The sequence below is a fragment of the Trichogramma pretiosum genome, unplaced genomic scaffold, assembly GCF_000599845.2.
Source record: "Trichogramma pretiosum strain Unisexual culture from Peru unplaced genomic scaffold, Tpre_2.0 scaffold109, whole genome shotgun sequence".
Lineage (NCBI taxonomy): Eukaryota > Metazoa > Arthropoda > Insecta > Hymenoptera > Trichogrammatidae > Trichogramma > Trichogramma pretiosum.
This window is the reverse complement of record NW_019640787.1, coordinates 178,903-203,416: the sequence shown is the minus strand read 5'-3', so window position 1 is coordinate 203,416 and position 24,514 is coordinate 178,903. Positions and strand designations below refer to the sequence as shown.

Here is a 24,514-nt window from a genome sequence, read left to right as displayed (position 1 = left end):
AAAAGTATATTGTAATTATTAACATATTGTTTACAATTAACTTACCGAATTATCCGTTTATTATAATATATTGTTCTTACAATATTTGAACGAGTTTAAAAACTTTATTCAAATAAAAAAATTCAAACATAGCGACGATTTCCTGATACTGACAAGATCCGTGATTATCAGCGAAAGTTTCTCTTTTTATTTCGTAATTTTTTTCACGAATTGCACAGCGAAAATCCAGAGTCCCTGTACATTATTCTCATTTGTTTTTCAAAAAGTACGCCGTGCGAGCCATGCAAGGATCAAAACTCGACACAGGTTAAGAGTTAAAATGATTATTGAATCGACGATTATTACCCGGAGTTGCTGTGAAAATTCGACCCGGCATAAGACAGTTATTCATTCATTTCCGCGCATCGACAAATGTTCGGCCAAAAAATGTCTTCATCAATAGCGAACCATAATCAAGATTTCGGTGAGATTTTTGATACTAAAAACGTCCAAAATCGACCGGTCAAACATCGTTTATTTCACAATTTCAGGCCCGAAGCTGAGCCCCGATCCATCGTGGACGGGTCCTCTGAACGTTAAGCGGTCAACGACCAACGTAATTTCGCTGATTATCTTTATGCTATGTTTCATATGCTGGATCGTTGTGCCCCTGTCCAGTAAGAAAAAAAAAAAAAAAAAAAACAAGCTGCCCTACCATTGCCTTGAAAAGTATGTCCTTACGAAAATTTTCCGCGCAGCTCTCTCGGTGAAGGTGCTCGAAATCGAATTCCAAGACATATTCTTTCTCGGACAGTTGAGTGACGCAATAATTTCATACGCCGTTATCGCATAAATCTTCGTGCATATATGAAAATTTGCAGATTGATCGTTCTGGGCATGCTGGTGTTCTCCGCTCTCTTGTCGACGCTCTACATCTGCCTGATGAGGATCGCGCCCATGAAGGTGATTTACGCGTCGATCGGATTGCTTTTCGTGTCGCTCGCGTTCGGTATCGGCTTGTACGCCTACAAGTTGGCCGTTCAAGGATATTGGAAGTGGGATCACTGGCTGCCCTTGGTCGGGCTCTGCTCATTTCTTCCTGCACCGGCATCGGCATTGACCTCGTATGCGATCGACAGATACAAGCTGGCCAGCCAAATCATACCGGAATTCGCAAAGTAAACGAGAATCATTTGCCAATTTCCACATTGTAGTATTATATTCGTCCTCGTACACTTTTCCGCGCTAGAGTCGCGCTGTTCTTCCCGTCGCTCTACCTCTACGCGATACTGATCTTCGCGCTTTGCTGCTGCGTATTCATCGGAGCCTACGCTGCTGTCCTGTCTACCACTGTGTTTACGTCATGGTTCGCCTTAACCTGGTTGTGGGTGGCGCCGATTTATGTAATTTGGCTCTGTTGCACCTTGGTCGCTTCCTTCAACGTGACCGTGGCCGGGGCATACGCCACCTGGTACTGGACGACGGACAAGCGCCAAGTGCCCTACTTCACGGTCGGGCGCTTCATCTGGATCGCTTTGAGGCAAGCAGCAATTCGAATCGATCGCGCCGAGTATCCATCTATGCAAAATTGAAATTAACGCCTATTCGCAGATATCACCTGGGATCGGCGGCGATCGGCGGGGTTGTCCTACCGGTCTGCTACCTCATCCGATTCTGCAGTGGCGGACGGGTCGCAGCGCTGGGCGACTACTTGGCGTTCGAGCAGATGGCGCTTCACGGACGGCCCCTCCTTGAGTCCGCCAGAATGGCCCACAATCTCTGGCACAGAAATTACGAGCGAAGCGAGGAGATAGCCGAGGTCGGTGCACCCCCTTTCCCCTAAATCTTATGCATGGGTCAGTTTCAGAATTTTTTACATAAACCTGCGGACGAGGTTCGCGGATTTTTCTGAAATTTTGGTATGTTATAGTACATCATAAAAGGGTCCCAAAACCAACATTTCATACCCCCCCTACCGACACCCCCGCTGTAAACGTCTATTTTCTATTAATATTTATTCTAAAGCCCTGAAGTAATTAAAAAATCTAAAAAAAATTCATGAAGGTACTTTCCAACAATCCAAACAAACTTCAATTTTTCAGATTTTTAGAACCCGAAGGTTCCAGTAAAAAATTTTAAAGTATTTGTTTTCAATTCCTTGTCAAATTTTAATAAATCTTGACCCTTCCATTTTTTCGATTGAAGCCTCCTAGCTAATTTTGAAGACATTCATCATATTTACATTTTTTTCAGATGTCTTCAGAATTTCGCATTAATCTTTGTTATGCTCTAGAATTAGCTAGGAGGCTTCAATCGAAAAAATGGCAGGGTCAAGATTTATTAAAATTCGAAAAGGATTTCAAAGAATGTTTTAAAATTTTGTTACTGCAACCTATGGGTTCCAGGAACCTTTTTTGCTAAAAATAGCGTTTTTTGGCTCTAGACTGGCCTTTAATTAAAAAGTCTGAAAATTTTTAGATTATTTATTTTGATGACGAAAAAAGGAAAAAATAATTTTTCCAGTTTTTTTGAGGCTCCTTAGCGCCGTAGCAAAATTATTTTCGTAAAAAAAGCGGGTTTTCAGCTCTAGGCTTCGGCGGCATGAATGAAAAATTCTGAGAAAATTCAAGGAATCGTTTTTTGGTGTCAGAATAAAGGAAAAAATGTTCCGGTCTGGTATATCGAACCATTTCACCGAAAATAAAACAAATGTAATTTTCAATGATTTTTTCTGAAGACCTGAAGCACTCAACAAATCGGAAAAAATTCAAGATTGTTTGGATTGTTGAAAAGTATTTTTGTGAATTTTTTTAGATTTTTTAATTACTTCAGGACTTCAGAATAAATATAAATAAAAAATATACGTTTACAGCGGGGGTAGGAGGGGGGAGGGGAGGGGGTCTGAATAAAAAATTCTGAACCTGACCCATATATAGCGGCTGTACCGCGATATATTTCAACGATTTGCTCCTTTCCACAGAACGTCAAGAATTCGACGCTTATCATCTGGCTCTCGGTCTGTTTCGCCTCTCCTTTTCTAGTACACAGAGGTGTACTGTTGGCCCTATCGTGGGACAAAATGTCCTTTCTATTTTATTTTATTCCTTTTATATTCAACGGACTGTTGGCATTCATTATGTTCCAACTGATTAACATTGCGTGTGACACCGTCTTGTTGTGCGTGCACGAGGATCACGAAGTCAACGGCAAAAACGCTCGCAACATGTCGGATAAGCTGAAGCAGCTAATTTTCGAGACAGAACGGAAATGATTGAATTTCATCCTGCGATAGTGGCCAGACTTTACTCAAGATCTGACTCCAAATTTTTTCAGATTTATTTCGGATGAAATATCGAGTTCTAGAGCCAAAAACCATACTTTATGTTGTTTGAGTCGAAATTTCGAATGAAAAAATTCGAAAAAGTTGTCTTTATATTATTTGAACAATTTTAAAACTTTTTTGTTCTTTGCATATTTTTTTTCAAGACCTTCCTTTTCGAGCTAGAAGATCGAAAAGATTAAAAACTAGTTCTATGATATTTTAATCGTTCTTGAAATGCCGTTAACACCTTTTCAGTCACAAATTTGGTCTTGATTACGAATAATAGTATGTGTAGACGGAGATATGGCCCATCGCAAAGATTCCTCGTGGAGGGAGGCAAATTTATCGCGAACAATTGAGGGGTGTATCCGAGTACATTGATTTTAAAAAGTGGCTCCCAAGCTACGTACTGCTTGTCGTTTTCGATCTCAGTAATTTTTGAATTTCTATAAAATTGTCAAATTTTCCACAAATGTATATCTGATTCCCAATTCTGCTGTGTGCGTCAAGCTTTTGCCTTCTTTTCATACCGCGAGGAATCGAAATAGATTAGTTCGAGTTCAGTATCGAAGTCCATTCCGTAGCCAGCTAAATTCAGTAATCGTATCATCTCGACAATGTTCGAAAATTCAAAAAAAACATGAGCGCAATTTTATTATAAAACGATATCATCGATCGCAGCCGTAGCATAAGGAGTACACATCGTATACCATACTGTAGACATTGTGTCGCGCGTCTATGGGCTCGTCCGTTCGATTTTTTAATTGTAACAAGCACATGGTCGTCGTCGTCGTCGTCGTCGCGAGTCACCGCACTGTTCTCGATCCGTCGCGACGCGTAACCCAATGCAAAAATAATAAATCAACCGGACGATCGTCGCGAGACAGCTCATCTCGGCGCGCAGCTCCAGCTCCAGCAGCACCAGCGGGTAAATTACGCATACGCGTAAGAAACGATCGCGACGATCGGCTTGTAATATACGTGATCGAGCACGCCCCGCTCGCGACGATCCCCACGCGATTGTGCCTCATTAACTCGCGAGCGCGTGTGTTTGTGTTTGTGATTTGCGACAGCCAGCAGCTCGCTAATCAGCTGTGAGTCGCTCGCGCAGCTATATATATTACATTATGTATACTCGCGTCTTATCACAGTGGCGCGCGCGCCTCAGCGATCTATACATTATAAATGTAATGCCATTCGTACATATATGTTATATATATATATTATAATTGTAAAACTGTCTCGCGGGCCCATCCCATACACTAATGCGTATATTATATATGAATACCGATGCACGACGCGCCTGCGATACGTATAATGTGTACTCCGGTGTATCTCGTTGCTCAATTGTTTGCACTTCAACTTACTGCTGTATCATCGTCACGTATATATCATTATATATATAGCTATATGTAATTCAGCAAATGCGTATTTATTATATATACGTATAAATATATAAAGACGCGAATCGCTCACTCGCGTGTCCTACGCGTGATGGAAAAGTTTGTCGCGACGCGCCGAGTGCCGAGTCTCTTGAAAAAAAAAAAAACAAAAAAACAAACAAAATAAAAACGGAACGACGAGTTGAATGTACAAACGATGTATATACACGCCGTAATTGTACGCATTAACGCCGACGCGATCTCTCGCGCCCCCCGATCGCTGTTATTATAATGGTTCGTAATTGACTCTCGTTAGCCTCGCGGCGGGACGACTGTAGTTCACGATGCGATTCACTCTTACTCTCGATTTTCAGCGGCTTGATCGGCATCGCGAAGTTTTCAACCCACCAGTTGTGTGTAATAAAATCGTTAATTTTTACGCGAGAGAGATGCCGTTAGAGGCTCGTAATGGTACGCCAATTGCCAGCTTTAAATCAATCGATCGCAGTGAGATCGAGCCTTCGATCGTGTGTATCGCGCCACGACTTGACACACACACACACGCACGTGGGTACGATTCAATCCAACGACAAGTCAACGATCTTACTCTTTTAATTTTATTATTTTCGTCATTTTTTTTCTCGGCGATCTAGTTCGTCGTGAACTCTGGGCGTTCCATGCTTGACTTCTTTTTTTTATCATCTCTTCTGAGGCGGGTACGTATAGGCTCGTGTTTGAACTCGACTCGTCGAGCTTTCTCCGATTAGAACCGCGCAGGAGGCTGCGCTGCGTATACGTATCTCGTCGATTTTCGCTATCTTCTATCGAGAATAAATTTAGGCCGTTCGCGTGAAGTTCATAAGTACTCTCGCGTTTCTCCTGCCTCTTCGCGTGGCGCTCACCTGGCTGCGAAGTATGCGGAAGTACGACAAACGGTAGCAGCGAGCAAAGAGACAAGACGAACTTTTAACATTCGTACGACGAAGATTCATTGATCCAAAAAAGAAAAGAAAGATTTATGAATTGTGTAGCTCGAAAACCACATTTTTTTTTTTGTTGAACTTGTACACGTGACAAAGAAAAACTGCGCACAGCGTTTGCGGCTCCCGTATACGCACCCGATGAGGTTACGACAAAAAAAAAAGAAAGAAAAAAGAAAAACAAAACCGATTAAATATTATTTCTACGATTGTTTATCGTCGATATTAGCTGGTAATTTGTATTTTTTAAACACACGAACTGCAGCGCACGAGGAAGAACTGGAATCGGCTTACCATGTAACGCGCCGTGTCAGCGGCTAATATTAAACCTCGGAACTGTGTTGATACGCGGCTTTACTTGTTTATTTGTTTCTTTTAATAGCTAAAGTTTAAAAAAAAAGGAGGTAAAGATTACACGGCATTTATTGAATGCGCGCACATTATTTATCATGCACCGGGGCAGAGGCAGAAAAGTCGCGCGTAGCGTTCCTATGTAGGCGAACTTTCGGACGAGTTCGCGCATCGTTCGCTCCATCATGCCTTGTTCACGTGTTCGAGCAATGATGTGTCGGAAGAATCGGCCGCGAGTGTATATATACTATACGTTATATAGCAACGCAATCATCATCATCCAACACGTCGCGGGGCGCACGCATACACACACACACAGACGATCGTCGTCAATCGTTATATATATTTCATGGGAAACATTCGTTAGTCCGGCGAAATTTCCTCGCGCTTCTAACGATTGAGATTTCGTGCCGATCCGCGACGTGTTTTTCCGAAAAAATTAGCGCGACCAGCCGATCGAGAGAGCCTCGACAATTAGCCGATCTGGTTTTTTTTTTTTTTACTTCTTTTTTGTTGGTCGAATGCGTTTTTTTCGCGACTTTCGTCGATGACATCTAGACCGCGTGCGTTGTCTATATACCTGTTGCGCGACGTTTCGGAACGTTGACGGGGGGAGGTAGAAAAAAACTGACGCGAATTTTTCGTTGCGCTTTTTTTTTTGTTGTTCGAGAATTTCGATCGAAAAAACATCTCTCTTACCGTTGCCTACGTTCATTGATTAAATTGGTATCTTTTTAAAAATTGATGCACTTCGGATGGCAATTCACACACACACGAGTGCATTATCGAGAAGACGAAAGAGAATAATAATAACAATGATAATAATAAAAAAAACTTCATCACACGCAACTTCGCGCTCGGATTTCGTAATACGTAATCGTAAAATGACAATAAATTTGCGTTAAAATAACGTTTGCACGATGAAATCTCACCTGAGTAATGCAATTTAAAAATGTTAATGCGCTCGCTGCTGCTGCTGCTGCTGCTCTGAGCCTTAAACAAATTGCTTACTCAATACCGCCGACTTGTTGCATGTGCCACGCGCTCGCCAGAGAGATCTTTTGATACGAATTCTTTTTTTTCCTTCGTCTGTGTTATTTTTTCTTCTTTTTTTTTTTTTGTCCNTCTTATTTTTTCTTTTTTTTTTTTTTTGTCCTTCTCTCCCCGCAATGAAATTCCATTTATAGGTGGTATTACGACAAAGCCAATAACGGAGTAATGCTCGGTAGAGAGTGAGACATTATTGAATCGATTACGAATCGATTCACTCGTACGTCGCGGATTATTGTTTTGCTTGGGAAAATTTTCACCTTATCAAAGGTGCGTGAGAAGTGATCGATATCGATCTATTTTTATAAATATCTCGACCTTTCGAAGGATGGGATGTGGAAGATAGCTGGATCAAAGCTTCAAGATTACAAACTCGTGTGTGAGAGTTAATTGTAAAAAGTGTCTTTAATGTCTTCAATATATCGTTTATGTACACAATGAATGAAAATGCGAACTCAGTTGCATTGTCAAATTCGGTTTTTTTCTTTTATTCACTCGCCATACATCTCAATTATTTCATTATGTTATTTACAATATGAATACAAAATCTATTTACATTTGCCAGCATAATTGTCAGCGCGTACTTACAAAATAAATATATACACATACATTACGTATGAAAAAAAAATAAATAAAAACGGGAAATGCTCGAGTCACGAAAAACGAGACCGATTTTTGCGATCGTAGAGACAGGGAGAGAGAGAGAACGTCGTTAGTTATCGCGTTTTATGGAATTTCCGCCAAAACGATTAATTTTTTTTTCTTTTTTTCGTACGCTCTCTCTCTCCGCACATATGTACAACACACGTTATAAACTTTCGTGTCAAATAAAACTAGGATCATTTTTTCTCTTTTGTACAATAATTACACACGCGTTTATGCCGGCTTAATTATTGCTAAATTATCGCGATAATGGCACGATGGAAAAAGGCACGAAAAATAAAAATAAAATAAAACAACAACAACTCGCCAGTCACGCAGACATCCCTTAATTTTCTCCCGTACCCTATATATACACGTATATAAATAGCCTATATATGCAAGAATGATTAATTTTTCTTTTCAACAAACAAATATATTTTCGATAATCATCCTCTGACTCATTTAGTCGTCTGCATCAGTGGTGAACTTATTTAATGCAACGTGGTATTTTTATCATATATCATTTTACATATCCTCGAAACGTTAATATGGCGCACGCATTTGCATTTTACTCGCGAAAAATCACAGACACACTTAGGTACTTGGTTTGTTTTTTTGCCGTTGCTGTCTCAATAATGATATTCGCAAGCAACGATATCTGCTCTCGTATATACGTTGCAATCCCGAGAGAGCGACGCGGCACACGCGCACATCCATGCGCGTCATTGCTATTATTTATGATAAAAGACAAAGCACAATTCCATTTGCAATTAGCGCGCGGAATCCTTTTCGTATCTCCGCCTGGGGATATTCCTTACGTTATACGACTAGGCACGTATTTTGCTTTTGGGCTCGCGTTTGGCTATCGATCGAACCATTCACAACAGCGCACACGCGACGACGGATGGTACGACACACACCTCCGATTCTCGTCGCGTTCGCGGCACTATCATATCGAGTCCGTATAGTTTACGACGCGATGCCATCGTATACAATTCTTCATTGAATTTATTCGACGCTCCGGCGGTAGCGCGCTCACGATGCTCATACACCGAAATGCTGCTGCTGGGACGCCGCGAGATAGGGCAGCAGATTGAGCTGCAATTGCTGCGTCTGGGTCGTCGTCGTCGTCGACGGCACCGCCGCGGACACCTGCGTCGAGGACGATCCGCTGCTGCTGCTGCTGCTGCTCGCGGCACGATCGCGCACGTGCCTCTTGACGTGCTTGGCCAGATGATCGCTGCGCATGAAGCGCCTGTCGCAGACCGCGCAGACGAACTTCTTCTCGCCGGTGTGGGTGCGCTTGTGGCGCGACAGCTCGTCGCTGCGCGAGAAGCGCCTGTCGCAGTCGGGCCACGGGCAGGGGAAGGGCCGCTCGCCCGTGTGCGTGCGCCTGTGCGCCTTCAGGTGCGACGACTTGAAGTAGTTCTTGCCGCAGCCCGGGTGCTCGCACTCGTAGACGCGTCGGCGCGCCGAGCCGTCGACGACCGCCGTACTCGTGCTACCGGTGCTGGAGCTGCTGCTGCCGGAGCTCCCGGCGGAGCTCGAGGAACCGATGGTAAAGCTGCTGCTGCAGCTGTCGTTGCTGGCGATACTGCTGTTGCTGTTGCTGTTGTGAGCGGCTGCGGGTATCGGCTGGCCGTTGGCCGACACGAAGAGCAGCTGAGGCGCCCTGGGCAGGACACCGGCGAGCTGCAGCATGATCGGGGCCGGTTTGGGCGCCAACGGCTGCAGCTGCTTCGTCTGTACGTGCGCACTGCTGCTGTTGCTGCCGCAGCACACGCTGGTGGTGGTGGCGATCGGCGAACTCGCTTGAACCGGATAGACTATCGCCCGGGGTATCTGTTGCTGTGGTTGTCGTTGTTGTTCTTGTTGTTGTTGAAAAAGTGACGGAGATGGCGAAGGGGTGACGGTGATCGCCGGCGACGGCGTCCGTCTGCTGGATGCTTCGGAATCGCTCGAAGCCGCGGCCTCGAGCTCGCGATCGGTATTCTTGTTGTTCACGATGATGTCCTCCTTGCGCAAGCTCATCTTGAACTTGAGACTCTTGAGGATGTTCTCCTGGCTGGCCACGTAGTAGATGCTGGAGTGGCGTCGCTTGCCGAGCAGCGAGCTGTACCGCGTCACCTCGTCGAGATTATCGACGCGGCTGACCGTGCCCGCCGAATCGGCTCGCATTATTACCGATTTTCGTTCAGGCTGCTGCTGCTGCTGTGGTTTTGATTGTTGCTGTTGTTGTGGAATGGTTACCACTGGCTCGGGCTGCGGACTAGGGGGAGGTGTGCTCCTCGAGCCGTGATCCAGCAAGAGCTGTAACAAAGACAAAATCAATGATTTTTACGATCGCACAGGTATTATTAAAAAAATTTTTCGAGAATAAACGCGATGCGTCTCGAGACTCGTATATACTAATATATATAGCACGACGAAGGATATTTTTGTACATTCGTCGGGGAGACGTCCGCGCGCGCGCCGCGTTTGTTTACATACAAAAATGCCACGCGCCATTTATTCATGCAAATGTTATAATGCGAGGCGCAGAAACGTCTTTTACTTCTTCTTCTTCTTCTTCCTCTTATTCTTACTCGCAGCTACTTGGAAAATCGCTTTGTTATTTTCGTGTCTCGCGCGTGCAAGTAAAATATAATTTATCTGCCCGCGCACGAAACAATATAATACGAAGTTTAAGAAGAAAGAGAGAGAAAGAGTTACGCGCTTATTGCGCATTTCTGGGCATCGTTCGTGAATATTAGCGTTGCTGCGTCTTGCGATTCAGACGCGCGCGCCATACATTATACTTTACAGATATAATTTTTTTTTGTTTTTTTTTTAATAATATTTTATATTGCGTGGTGCGTATACGCCCGAGTGTAACGAACTCGCGCCGCGCCACTACGTATAGTATCATCAACGATATATTGTATATTAAAACTGCAACTCACGATTAGCCGATTGCATTTAATAAATCGAAGAGGAAAAAAAAAGAATCTGCTACTAATACTACTAGCTGCGTATAAATAAATAACGTATGTACGAAAAATTGTTAACCGGTTGCAAAGGGCTAGGACGTTATCGATCCTTCGACGTTTCAAAAAGTGCACTGGAAAATTGCAGTGACGTACCTTGGCGAGTTCGCATTGCTGCTGCTGCTGCTGCTGCTGCTGCTGCTCGACGAAGCGACGCTTGCGCGGAAGCTCGTCCTCCTCGGAGTCGGACGGCTGAGGCGTGGGCGGCAGTAGCATGACGGTCTGCTGCTGCTGCTGCTGGCCGCTGGCGATACGGCTGCGAGCGGCTTTGCCGAATTTGTCGCTCAACAGGGCCTCCACGCTGAACGTCGCGGACGACGACGACGACGACGACGACGACGACGAGGCCGAGGATTGTTGCTGCAACGCAGGCTCGTGCTGAAAAATTGGAAAATTACGATTAGAGAATTAAGATTCTGAAGATACGATGGAATATATATTGATTTTTTTTTATTTTTGAGCTTTTGGAGAGGAGAATAATATCGTAGACTTTGCGTGCTTTAAAAAGAGAGCAATATTGCACATTATATCTATATCGAACGCCTGTCCTACATAACGCGTACTATATCTATATCTGTATATATCGCTGCGGTGCGCGCGAAACTGCATCGTCGCTCGGCGCGAAATTCCAAATACTCGCCTCCTCGCAATGCGCAGGATGACGCATATATTTTCAAACGCAAATTGCACGTATTGTACGATACGTACGCGAGCATATGATTAAAACATCGACGAAAACTCGTCGCACCATACGACTAGGGACATTTAGAAATTCGTAAAAAAAAATATATACACCTGTTTCGTAACTTTTCCACGATTTATAAAAAAAAAAAAAAAAAATGTATTAATATTTTAATATTGTAAACTTACGTTGAAGGTCTTGAGCGGAGGCGAAGCCGGTGGCGAGAGCGGTGCCTGGTTCTGCTCCATATTCATTTTTTCTGTCTGTCTTACGCTTTCTTCCGACGCACAAAACTCCGAAACGAACGAAGCACCAACTTTTTTTTTTATATATTATTATTATAAATTAATAACAATATATATATATTATCGATCTCGATATCGTGTATGCGTGCGAGTGAAATCGAGAGAGATAGAGAGAAAAACTTCACTTTTAGCTGCGTCGACCTCGCGCCGTGGCGGATAGTAGTATAATAAACGTAGAAAATTCCGTATATACTCGGCACGCACTAGATATATATACGGAGTGAGAGCGCGCGCGGCCCGATCACGCAGCGAACGCGTGCGGCGCGATTCTCTTGCGTATATCTCCGCTGCTGGTACTTATGCCACTATACGGAGCACACTGTTATTACAATACTACTGTTGGTAGATTTCTGGGCTTTCTTTCTGCTTCTTCCGAGTTTTACACTGTCGTTGGATGTGCGAAAATTTTTTGGCTTTTCCAACCGTTGATCAAACACACTCGCGTTTTTCGTTACAAAAAAAAAAAAATTGAACGATGGCTTTTCTTTTTTTCGAAATCGTCGTGGACTCTCTTCCTATCTCTCTATCTCTCGAGACAGAGCGAGAGTATAGAAAAATAGATCCGCTCCGACGTACGATCGCAAGTGGAATGAGCCTTGCAGGTCGCTCGCTCGTCTCTCTTGGGGGCTGCTGCTACTGCTGATTCTGCACAACACACGCAGTAGTATTCTAGTACACAACGTTAGCGTATATAGCCAACCAACCGCAACGCACGAGCACCAGAGAGAGAATATAACGAAAAAAAAAAAATAAATGTTCCGTGGTGTGGTGACTGCTCTCGTTGGTGGTCGGGGCTTTTCTGGATGTAGAGAGACTGTTCTCTCTCGCTCTGTGGCAGGCAGGCAGCATGCATGCACCGTGTGTACATGCGTGCGGATTATATATATCGTATTTGCCGCGAGCTACATACTGTAACACAAACTCGAGTAAGCGAGTGTGTGTGCTTACGCGCGCCCGCCAATGGCTCGGCGCAGGGGCTCGGCTCTCGGCCGAGCCAATGGCAGCCAGCTCGAGTGTGCACGCCGCGATCAGCCGCTCGCTGCGTGATAGCCGGCCGAGCCGAGCGTGCTGTTCACGTGAACAGCCAGTGCCGAGGCCTCCGCGGCGTCGTGATCGTGACGTCAGCGCGGCGTGCCCCGCAAGCGAGCGAGCGAGCGAGCTGCCGAGCCAAGTAGAGATATACATATAGGTATACTCGTACGTTATAGAGCTGTTTGCTACGTCATACCGTAATAGTACGTATATACTTAATAGTGTATATTGGTGTAGCGGCGGTGGTGGTGGAGTGCATGCGCCGACGGGAGTTGCTGCACTCGCTCGCCGCGTGCTAAACGCTCGTAAATATAATATATCTATATGTTATATTTTAAAGATAAAAAAAAAGTAAGACGAGACACGCAAACAATGTACAGTACCACCCGTCGACTTTATACAGCAGGTTTCGAGTGTATATGTACAGATATACTCGATGTTATATGAAGTACTTAATAGCTCGTGTGCCGCAGCGCGTTAAAAGCTCGGCTCGCGCCCACTGCTATATGAATTTTAATGTATAATATATTGGATAGAACACAACGTAATGCGACGAATGCTATACATTATATGTTATTTTTTTTATTTATAGTTTACGGGAAGCACCTAATGACGATCGCGACCTTTAAGCTCGCATTATAAACGATTAATATAGTATCCACGCATCGTGTGGCCCACATCCTAATTAAAGTTTCATGACTCATCCGCGCGCTCGCGCGACAACCGCGTCGATCGATCGTGCACGGCATATTATTTATTGAATATATACAATAGAAAGTTCATTCTCGTACGGTATATGCCGTATATTATTGTTTTTTCGCCCTCGCGCGTAAAGTTCAACACTACTCAGAGCTTCTTCCCGGTCATTCCTTCTTTTTATTTTATGTTTCGTTGCTCGTTGCTTTTTGGCACGCTTGTATGTGCTCCAACATGTATGTATATAAGCTGCGTGCTAAGCACAGCACGCGGGAAGATCTACTTTTGCTTTCGACAGCATATACGAGTAAGCTCGGGGCGCGCAGATAAAGTTGCTGCACGGTATGTGCTGTTAGTATACCTATACACACACGATCTCTCTGTAGTAAACAAGTGACACTTCGAGGCGAGCAGCAGCAGCAGCAGCGATACGGGAATGCCCTTATTTTTACGTGTATAGATGGGATGGATCGCGTCAACTGGTGTTAAATGGTTAAGAAATAAAATGGCATATTTCGAAAAGGCACAGCGAAAGAAGAAATTCCTCAAATTTCAGCCCTTTATTATAGGCATTCCTCGCAGATCTACGTAAGTCTCGACGTCGGATTTTCATCTTTACACTTGCTTTCGTGAATAAAGAAATCCATGGTTTTTTCCCAATCTCGTGAATCTTCCATATACACACACACACACAAAGTTGCGAGTCAGCTTTTAAAATACGCATTCGAGCCGACATACAACACCCAAGCCAGTTCTTGCCGCTTCATATACATTCATGTAAGTGCGATGCGACGACGACGCGACGTAAACACAGTTGCGCGAATCCCACGTATTTCACGCGCCGCGCGCGCGTGTGTATAGTATGTGTGTACGAAGAAAACGAGCCCCCTTTGCGCGACCTGCCTCCCTCCCTCTCCACTCCTACCCTGCTATATATACGTATGCTGCTGTTTTGCTTTGTATCTCTGCGAGCTGCAGCGGCAGCAGCACGCATGCCGCGTATTTAATGTGTACACAATATAATGTTGGTGTGTATATATACGAGTGAGGTAAAAATCTCTCCGCGTTCGATGTGTCGGGTATTTATATTATTATAACATCGCATATATATTGGTGTCATTGTCGCTCGTATTATTTACCTTTTAAACTTTGCGAATTGGCGCTTCGCGCGTAGATAAAAATAATAATTACAACGACAATGATAATATTAAAATAACAATAATAACGACGATGTCACGTGCACTTGTCATTGGGCACTGTGTGAGGGAGTAATTTTCACACGCGCGTAACAACCGCCGATTTTCCGCTCAATAACGCAGAGAGAGAGAGAAAGAGTGAGATGCCTTTGGCCGCGATTGATAATCGCGTGCACTCGAGGTTTAACAGCTTGACACAAACACACACACATCGCGTGTAATAATCAGCCGTATCGTGTTTTCATACCACACGTTGATGATGATATATCATTGTTAAAAGGCTCAGAGAGAATTTCGAGGCGCTTGAAATAATATAATCTCCCGTTTTTCGCGCTCGTGCGAGCTCGCGATCATTTGCATAGCGACGCACGAGAGATTTTCTCTCTCTCTCTCTTTCTGCTTTTTTTTTTGTGCCTCTCTCTCACTCGCTCGCACGCGGATGCGCCCGCCGCTCGTAAGAATGTAAACATTTGCAATGACAAAAAAAAGAAGAAGAAGGTAAATTGTTATCTCGCGCCGATTTTTTTCTGATAAAAGGTAAACTGCATGTTGCATAAGACACTTTTTTAATATTTTTATTTTCTTATTCGAGGATGAGCGGACAATTACAATTTCTTTCGACGATAATTATTATATTATTATTATTTTTTTTTTCATAATTGTCAATATCGTCGGAGGGATTCCCGATGTATCGCTGTTAAATATTATTATCTTGTGTGTGCCATAGTCGTCGATGCCTTCTTCATTTTTTTTTACTGCTGTCGTTGTTATTGTCTGCCTTTTTTCTTCTAAATTCGCAAGCTTCCTTACTGTCGTACTTCAGCAGCAACAACAACGAATAACACATTGAAATGCAAATCGCGAGCTATTTTCACGATTTTTATTTCGAGCGATAAAAATTTGTGCGCGTGCGATCCTCGCGTTCGACATGCACGTTACATGTTTACATCGTGCTTTAAAATTACGTATACGCGCGTACACAAAGGACGAGCTCTGCGTACGCGTGCGACATGTCACGCAGATAATTGTGATATTTACAATATTGCGTGTTTACGGCTATATTATACAGTCGCTTTAACGGATGACGATATAAGATGCGATCGGAAAAATTCGTGCAATTGCTCTTGATCAAAAAGCGATGGGCTTTACCAAAATCTCTGACGAAAGCAACAATAAAAAAGCAACGTAGGCGTGCGCGCATTTTGTCAAAATGTGGGTATCGGTTGCGATACTATTATACATTACACCGAGTCGTTCGTGCGTCACGTCACGAGAAAAGAAAAGAAAAAAAAAAATTAATGTCGCATTCCTTGAAACTATCGCGATCGTCATGTAAGCGATGAATCGTGCGTCTATTACATATGATATTTTTACGTTTACTCCACTTTTTTTGCGGCACTCCAGGATACAATCGCATATTGATAAACGCGCCTTACATGCTAGAGTGTACATGACGTTCGTTGTTCGATTACGTTGTTGCGCATCGAAAAGTTTTCGTCAACTTTTTCTTCGTTCGAAAAAAAGTTCGATCGTTAGCGCGAATCGTCGAATCGAGCGAAATTTACGCGTTCGATCGATCGAATCCGGGCGATCGTAATTCGATCATAAGGAGCTGATCGAGATTTTGTGCGCATCGTCAATTAAGCGCTGCGAACCGAATGCACAGACTACACGCGGCACCTTTTCGACATTGAATTTGCCGATCCGAGGGAGAAAAAATAAGAAAGAAAAACCCACGCGCACAAGAGGCGTGCAGTCTTCGGTCTGTGTGTGGGTGGGTGGGTGTGAGTGCAGGTATCACGCGCTAGACTGCACGTATTAAAAAGATATTATAACAAAAGACCCCCGATCCAAAGATAAGCGAACGTCTACGATTATTATGCGTCAGTATTTGGCATGAACCAATGTTTAGCTCCGATTTATCCTCTATTTAAAAGAGCTGATGATATTTTAAAAGTTGTTGGAAAGTTTAGCGTGCCAAGTTTGTCCGGCGTCTCATTTTTCTTGCGTTTAGACCCCATTATGCAAAAACAGCTTCTGGAGCGTGTACCGAAAATTTTGGAGAAATTAGAATTTTTCTGATGTTAATAATGCTTACTCAAACTACTTTTTATGTAATATGTTAAATCCGTTTATGAATTGAAATAGTGCAAGTCGAGCCGGCTGCATCAGCGACCTCGGCATTTACGATTAGCTTTGAAGTGTCCAGGCAGAAACAAAAAAATTCAATTGAATAAATTTTATTTTAAGCACATAATCAAATTAAAATAAAACATATGCCAATTCATTGGGAAAGAGCTTCCTCATAAAAAAATCGTTCCTATTTTATTTATAAATGCTGATAAAGCGGTGTCCAAAATGCGCTTTTGTAAACGGGATTGTAAATTGAGTCTACTGGACAATGTTTGCCAAAAAGATGACAAAAAAAGGGACGACGAGGATCTATTTCGTCTATGTGAGCGAGCAGACAAGAAGAATCTTTTTCCGCATGAAACGTGACAAGCATCCCTTGATTATATTTTAAACAATTATTTTTTTATGTTTGAGGATAATTTATGTGAATGTAATAGATTATTATACATTCAAAATTCTTTTGAAGTATTCTATATTGTTTGTATTATATGTGTTCATATATTTACCACTTAATTTGTGTAATATAGAATTAAGTCCAAGAAATATTCTACAATAATGTAAAGAAATTATAAAAATTTCAAAAACCTTTTATTTAATTAAAGAAAATTATAAATTATTATGACCCATTGTTTTATTATTATAATAACTTTCTCCATAGCGTATTTGAAAAATCAGTTTCATAAAAAAAATCCTTGCAAGTCAATAATTTAATAAAAATAACATAAAAAATCAAGAATAGTTCAATAAAATTACAGAAACAAAAATCGACCACTGAAGAACAGACTTGAAATTTCACTTCGATAATTGTTTAGCATAAATTGCATACAAAAGCAGAATGATTGTTTTTTGCGTAAACGTATGTACTTTAATTTTGGAACTTGATGTTTATCGTTGTATTTCTGATCTCTCAGTCTTTGAAATTATTTTCAATCATATATTTTTATCCAGCTGCTTCGTTATCGATATTATTCGGGCATGCGATTTGAGGAAAAGAGATGGATGAATGAGCAGTCGTGGTGGTGCCAGGAAGAGTATAATAAACGCATCTACAGGTCTCGAAGTCAATTGAGCAATAGTGTTTAAAATTCAATCGATGGATGCAAAGTACTCGTGTATTCCCGATAATTCTGTAGACTTGAATTTCCGTGACTGTCCAAGTTTTGGCCTGCGCGCGCTCCTCGATAAAAAAAATCGACGTGCCCACATGCCTAAGTGAATCAATGAGCAAAAATAGAGAGATAGAAGAGGAGTGAGAACAAAAATCGGTACGACGATGCGTGCCGATCGGTTCGTTTCGATCGCGTTACAGACGCACCAACAGGATTAAATAAAACCGGAGGAGCTAGCCGAAAAAAAAAATCGGTTTGCCATTTACTCCAATTTATACACACTCGATAAAAGTTGGCAAAATAGAGAGAGTGTACTTTTCATCGCGTTCTCATCTATACACACGCTCGTTGAAATCTACAAGAAAAGGAAAGCTTCCGAGCGATATCGAATCAATTTTTTTTTTATCGATGTGACTAATAGATCGCTCTCTCTCTCGAAAAAAAATGGGCGTTCACGATCGTTTCGTGAGTGTGCATATCGTCCGCGCGTTTAATAGGCATGATCGTTCTGGCGCACGCACCGACTGCGTGATACCGCGATACGTTACTCATGTATACGTTCGAGTATGGGTATATATACAGTCGGAGCATTTCGACAGCGATTTTCGTTTGCGGGGGCCTCGCGATCAGCTCCGCGCACCGCGCCAATGTCAACGATCTCGTTCTTCAAAAAATATATATACAATATACCATTGTGAGTTACGAGACACGATTTTATCGTACAAATGTTATTGGAGCGTAATCTTGTGTAGGCCGTAAGAGTGTGTTTCGAAGCTCTTTTTTTTTCTTCGGATTTCTTGGAGTATCGGATCGTTACACGAATTTTTGAGAAAAAAAGTCTTTTCTAGATTAGTCTGGATTTTTCAAGAGGGATGATAATTGAATTAAATGGATCCATAAGCGAGTGGAGGAATATCCGAAAACACGAATGATGTATATCGATGACAAAATTTTCTAAGCTCGGGAAAGATTGACCGAAATAATGGTGGTTGATAAGGTAGGGATTTAGTAAAAATGTTAAAAATTATGAAAAAATGTTCGAATTTATTCGAGATCGAGTTATTTATGAAAAATGCGATTTGACGTTACTAAAGCCAATGTCATAGAATGGATGGATTTACGAAATTACAAAAATAAACTTGTGATACGTGCCGCGCGTAACGTGCGTGCGTGAATCGATTTGAAAAATTTGGCAATCGCGCCATGGAATTTGAAACATTTTCGGCGACCGGAAAAATTGCACAATCAGAAAATATACCAAGAAAAAGGCATATCCTTCGCGCAATCGTGCAATGGAAAGTTCGTCGAGGAAAAATAATGTTTTTCGCGTCTATTGCATATGCCACGGGTATACGAGGCATTGGCGCGTGGTAACAAAAAAAAAATTATACTCTTGCACACGTACGTAATTATTAGAGCTTCGCTTCATTCGGAAATGGCTAAACTCTGAAACGTCGAAGGTTTTCTTTTTTTTTTCTTTTGACATGACACCCGAGTAAATTCACTTCGATCGCGCGATAAAGTTGATTAAAATCGTCATAGACACGAGATTTTAAAGAGAATATGAAAAAGGCAACACCTTCTTTTTTTCATAAATATAAAATTATCAATTTATCTTTCATCGGCTTGTGTAATCTTCCGGTAAATTAGTTGTGTTACCGAAAAACCTTGATCTTCACTTTTACACTACCACCTCTCTTGCTGTGCTCAGGGAAAATAATAAAACAATCGTTTACACGTTCGTTTAAATTTTGGCGTTAAACCATATAAATTTTTATTTATCAAACAAGAAGAGAAAAAACCTTTATCTCTCTCGCTTCTCGAAAGTATTCGAGAGGCGCGAACGATGTTTACAATTTTTTTTTTTTTAATAATTTTATATACTGCAAATTGATTATAAATATCTCTCGTAATCCTATGTACGCATCGATCGAGTCAAGATTGACATTGTATAAGGTACACATATATATCCGAGTCCAGACGTGCGCGATTACAATCTGAAATGAAAAATCGTTGTCGATTAAAATTTTTCACACACACGCATAATTTCATATCTATAAAAAGGGATAAGCTTTACCTATATGTACGTCGAATCGATGCGCTGCTCGTAAAAAAAAAGTACTTCCTCCACCAAGTGCACGACGAATGTAATACTAAATGAATATAATATAAACGAGGTACATCTCGCGTCGTTCATGAATTTTTTATCGACAGCTCGGCCAAATTATCGAGCTGTTTCTTGCTGCTGCTGCTGTTGTCACCGGACGTCGTCGTTCGTTTGGACTCGGCCGCGCGGCCCTGAGCGAGCTTTCGCTTCTGTCCTTTCTCGCTTCTCGCCTCGCGTCTCTCCTCGCGTCTCTGGCACTTCTTGAAGCAGCGCAGATCCTTGAGCCTGGCCGCCGTCGCCTCGCCGCCGAACAGCCATCCATCCTCGTCGTTCGTCGCTGCTCCATCTAGGGCGTCCCTCGCCTCGTGGCGCAGATCCGCGCGCATCTCCAGCCGTCGAGCTCGACTGGCGTCGCGATGAGCGTCCAGCAGTAGACGCGAGGCGTCCTCCAGCTGGCCCAGAGCCTCCACGACGCTCGGATTCTTCTCGATCTCGGTGCAGCCCCTGAGACTGGCGAGACCCCGGGCCAGGGCCTTGAGTCCCGAGCCGAGCTGGCTCTGCTGGCTGGCCAGGAGCTGGTCGCGCTCGAGAGCTCGTGGCCCGGCGACGAGTCGCAGCTCCGGATTGAGCCTCGGCGCTTGGAGTATGTGCGCCCTCTTGGCCACGGAGTACTTGCTCGTCAGGGCCGCCTTCTCCTCGGCCGGCAGGCCCTCGAGGACGATCTTCTTCCAGCCGTCCTCGAGGACGAAATCGTCGACGTCCTCGATCTCCTCGTCCTCGTTCATCGTTTCGCAGTCCTGCAACAATTGCGCGGGAGCGACTGAATCGCCGTCGTCGTCGTCGCGAGCCGTACAGTAGCTGTGCGCCTCAAGGTCGACGACTACCACTGGCGACTCCGCAACTACCGCCGACTGACTTTCTCCTACCGCAGCAGCAGCGGCAGCGTCAGTGGATTCGTCATGGAGGCTCGGCTCGCTGCGCGACAGGATCCTGTAGACGCAGCCGTAGATACCGTCGTCGTCCTGGGCGTCGCGATTGGCGGTATCGCTCGGCTTGCCGCGACGTTGATGGCGTTGATGATGATGATGATGATGAGGATGTTGATGACGACGGCGACGTTGACGAGGCGAGACCGATCGAGAGCTGCCAGCGGACTTGGAGTCGTCGCTGTCGCTATCGCTGCTGCTGCTGCTGCTGTCACTGCTGTCACCGTTGTCGGCTGAGCAGCTGGCGGCGCTATCGTTGCGCCGATGATCTCGGCCGTCGCCACGACGACGATGATGATGATGATGTCGATGATGACGACGATCGGCACGTTCGAGAGGTGCGTCGTCGTTGTTGATGCTCGAAGAAGACAACGCCTCCACCTCGTTCCCGTCCTCGTCGAGATCGACCACGAGCGCGCTGCAGTTGTCTTTGTACCTGCGCAACTTTTCCTCGAGTTTCGACATCTTACGGGCCACGCGCTGGCTCTTCTTGCTCCAGTGGGCCGCTTTTCTGCAGGCCAGACGATCCTCGCGATCCTGACGATGATGGTGATTGTGCAGCCGATGTAGCTTGCCCAGCACTTTTATCTTGTCGGGTATCATTGTTTTTTTTTTCTATACGATCGAACTCTGGTGATATATTGCGTATCTTGACGCAGCACTGCACGCGATTACAACTGCGGTGTACTACTAGTCGAGGTATGCACTACGGTTATAGACGAATGTGCGTGTATATATTAATACTGCACGAGCTGACAGGGGGGCAACAACTGAGCGCGCAAAAGTCGGAGCGTTGCACGTACCAGCTCTCACGCAGGTCAGGATTGACTCATAATATACTCGTGTGTGCGCGCGAGGCAGAACCGCATACATAACAGCGCTATACTATTTTACATTGTAAAACCGACTATAGACTGCGTGCTGATGTGCATGTGTGTGTGCGTGTGTGCGATGACTCATCGGCGAGGCTTGAAAACTTGCATCGAGTTGCAGGCCGCGATGCAACACAAAATATAACGTGTATCATACGTGTTCGAGCCAGGTTGAAACTCGCACGGACGAGTCCGAGAGCACGATCGTCGTTGCCGATCGAAATCGGTACGCGAGACAAGCTCTGTGGAATATACACGCGTAGAAAATCACCCGGAGACACCATCATCCGTGTGTCTCGTGTTCGATCGTAATCGTCTCCTTTGTTTGTTTCAAATTGCTATACGTCGTTCGATACACGAGCTGCTTTGGTTCTTCTTTTTCGTCTAATACTTTTTGTTGTTTCGGATAATTATTGCGCGCGTACACGACGCGTCGGATTGTCAAAACGTTCCTTCGTTCGTTAACTTTTTTTTTTCCTGTTTAGATGAAAAAATTACCCACGGTTCGAGAGTCATTTATCGTCGCGTTGTAATTATAAAAAATCAATCAAAATTTTAATAAACAACGCTCGTTTACGAGCGAGCTCGTTAGAGTACATAAATAAATTTTTACAATAACAATAACACGAGTGAAACATCAAAAATTGTTATCCGAATAAATAAACAATCAGATAAAGATCCTAAATTCGTTCAAGAAATTTCACAAAATCGGGCGCGTCATCCGTCGTACGATCGACGGCCAAGTCGTGAAAAACCAAACAGCTCATTTCCTCGAAGACGTGAAAAAAGAACGGTACACACGACAAACGAGCCACGCTGTTTAATCATCGGTCTATGCAAACGAGCCGTGCGACGAATTTTTAACGATCGTTTGTAATATATTGTAAACACGAACGCGCGCGCGCGAATAATCGTCACCCTAATTCGTTGGGAACGCGTGGGGTATAATAAATGTGTAACCGCGGCAATCACAACAAGAGAGTACATAGATAATAACTTTTTTTTTTTTGCTCGACTTCAAACAGCGATCAATCGTGTTTGCACAATATTTGTATTTGTAAATAAATGAGGCAGACACATTAATTTTCAGCTGCGCGCCGATACCGCGCGAGAGACACATTTGCATTACAATCGTCTGGAAAGAAAAGAATAAAAAAAAAAAATTATAGCTCAACCATTGTAGTTCGTGGAGAATTTTCCACTCCGAACTCGATGCCACCGGTCTCTGTCTGTCTTCGTTTCAATCGAAGAGGATGAAATCATTAACGTTTTCATTCAAATGTATCGTGAAATTAAGTAGGCTCGAGCGCATCCGCCTGAGATTCCGTGTGTGTTTAATCGGTTTCTCGTATATAGTCGTTTTCACGAAATATATGTGCCTCGAGTAATCTAAGCGCCATTGGGGCGATTGATACGGAGTCGGGCGGCTGTATTACATGTGTATCGGCTTGTAGCATGGTATCATTCCGTAGTAATTAAATGTACACGTGAAAATGGTATGAACGGAGAGAGAAGAAGAGAGTCCGAGAAAAAAATCATGCTCCAAGCGCGTGTCGATCGTGCACTTAAGGCTAATTACACTCGAACGAAAAGATTGTGTATACGCGAAGCGAAATATGTATGAATCGTGCATCGTTACCATGAATTTCTCGTTACGCGTGATTTTTGGTCTCACGGTACATTTACGTGATTATGGCTGTATTATTTCTCGTTAAAAATCAATGAATGGACAAAAAAAAATCGGCAATACACTATCGTTTGTTAGATTCTACGAAAGTTAATTCCTGCAGCGCTATTGAAGCGTTAAGAATTGATTGTTAATTTAAAAAGAACAAAAAGAAAAGGTAAACAACATTGTTATGAACTCTCGAGCGTCTTATCTAAGATTTCTAAAATTTAATTGCGTTATCTTTGACTTATGCATATGTATGCAGAAATCGATCGTTCACGTGGCGCAGGGCCGAAATCCACTGCATTTGTTTGTTATTAGCAGTGTTTTTGTTATTGTCACAAAATACGAACGCCGATTTTCATAAAAATCGGCAAGAAATCGGCCAACAGAAATATTACGAAATCTCAATCAAACGAGTATCCACAAACACGATACACGGGGTCGAATAAAGAGAAAGAGATCGGTACCACGACGGTATCATCCGGTCGCTTCGTGAACACGAATCCGCAGAACTATTTACAGTATTTCACGCACGCCACGCTGATAGATAAAATGTACGTACACATTTATTACAAGAAAAAGATACGGAGAGGCGCGTTCGTAGCTTTTTACGGCGTTGTCCGAGATAAGTGCGTAAATGTATTTAAGCGACTGGCCAATCGCTCCTATTATACGTACAATTGTAATCAGCCGCCGTCTTCGTGATCGCTGCGGGCGGTGCTGGTGTGACGATGATGCGTTGCGTACGCGCGCGACTGCTCGAGTCCGTGTGTGTCCCTTTTTTTTTTTTTTTTGACACACATCAAAAATCGGCGCGACGCGCCCGATAATGAGCTATTATATGCGCGTAATAGACACAAACACGCGCAGCATATAGTAGCTCTGTGGGACTGCGTCATGTAAACAATGCGTGACAGCCAATAAGTAGAGGCATAGAGGCGGAGGCACGCGAACGTGTGAGTTTTTTTTCTTTCTCGATTCAAAAGCACATA

At 43.5% G+C, this 24,514-nt stretch overlaps 3 protein-coding genes across 3 annotated transcripts; 1 reads left to right on the top strand and 2 right to left on the bottom strand.

Annotated features, from left to right (window-relative positions):
- Positions 1-426: 426 nt before the first annotated feature.
- Positions 427-3,250, top strand: LOC106653949 (choline transporter-like protein 2). The gene is made up of 6 exons (XM_023463299.1): positions 427-463; positions 531-708; positions 861-1,157; positions 1,229-1,519; positions 1,591-1,798; positions 2,960-3,250. The coding sequence occupies exons 1-6, from the start codon at positions 427-429 to the stop codon at positions 3,248-3,250; spliced, it is 1,302 nt and encodes a 433-aa protein (XP_023319067.1).
- A 4,194-nt stretch (positions 3,251-7,444) lies between these two features.
- Positions 7,445-12,650, bottom strand: LOC106654014 (Krueppel-like factor luna). The gene is made up of 3 exons (XM_014373702.2): positions 11,603-12,650; positions 10,829-11,110; positions 7,445-10,016 (listed from the first exon to the last, which is right to left on the bottom strand). Exons 1-3 carry the CDS (start codon positions 11,666-11,668, stop codon positions 8,751-8,753), a joined length of 1,614 nt encoding a protein of 537 aa, XP_014229188.1. The 5' UTR covers positions 11,669-12,650; the 3' UTR covers positions 7,445-8,750.
- Positions 12,651-19,624: 6,974 nt separating this feature from the next.
- On the bottom strand, positions 19,625-21,810 carry LOC106653966. Its single transcript, XM_014373635.2, has 2 exons — positions 19,963-21,810; positions 19,625-19,882 (listed from the first exon to the last, which is right to left on the bottom strand). The coding sequence occupies exon 1, from the start codon at positions 21,579-21,581 to the stop codon at positions 20,079-20,081; it is 1,503 nt and encodes a 500-aa protein (XP_014229121.1). The 5' UTR covers positions 21,582-21,810; the 3' UTR covers positions 19,625-19,882; positions 19,963-20,078.
- Positions 21,811-24,514: the final 2,704 nt, after the last annotated feature.

Bases quoted from the DNA above. Each gene is read 5' to 3' on its own strand.
- LOC106653949 (XM_023463299.1), top strand. From the start codon at position 427: ATGTCTTCATCAATAGCGAACCATAATCAAGATTTCG. The intron at 464-530 runs GTGAGATTTTTG...TCACAATTTCAG, and splicing joins GAACCATAATCAAGATTTCG to GCCCGAAGCTGAGCCCCGAT. The intron at 1,799-2,959 runs GTCGGTGCACCC...TCCTTTCCACAG, and splicing joins GAAGCGAGGAGATAGCCGAG to AACGTCAAGAATTCGACGCT.
- LOC106654014 (XM_014373702.2), bottom strand. From the start codon at position 11,668: ATGAATATGGAGCAGAACCAGGCACCGCTCTCGCCACCGGCTTCGCCT. The intron at 11,111-11,602 runs GTAAGTTTACAA...CCAATTTTTCAG, and splicing joins CTCCGCTCAAGACCTTCAAC to CACGAGCCTGCGTTGCAGCA. The intron at 10,017-10,828 runs GTACGTCACTGC...TCTTTGTTACAG, and splicing joins AGCAATGCGAACTCGCCAAG to CTCTTGCTGGATCACGGCTC.
- LOC106653966 (XM_014373635.2), bottom strand. From the start codon at position 21,581: ATGATACCCGACAAGATAAAAGTGCTGGGCAAGCTACATCGGCTGCAC.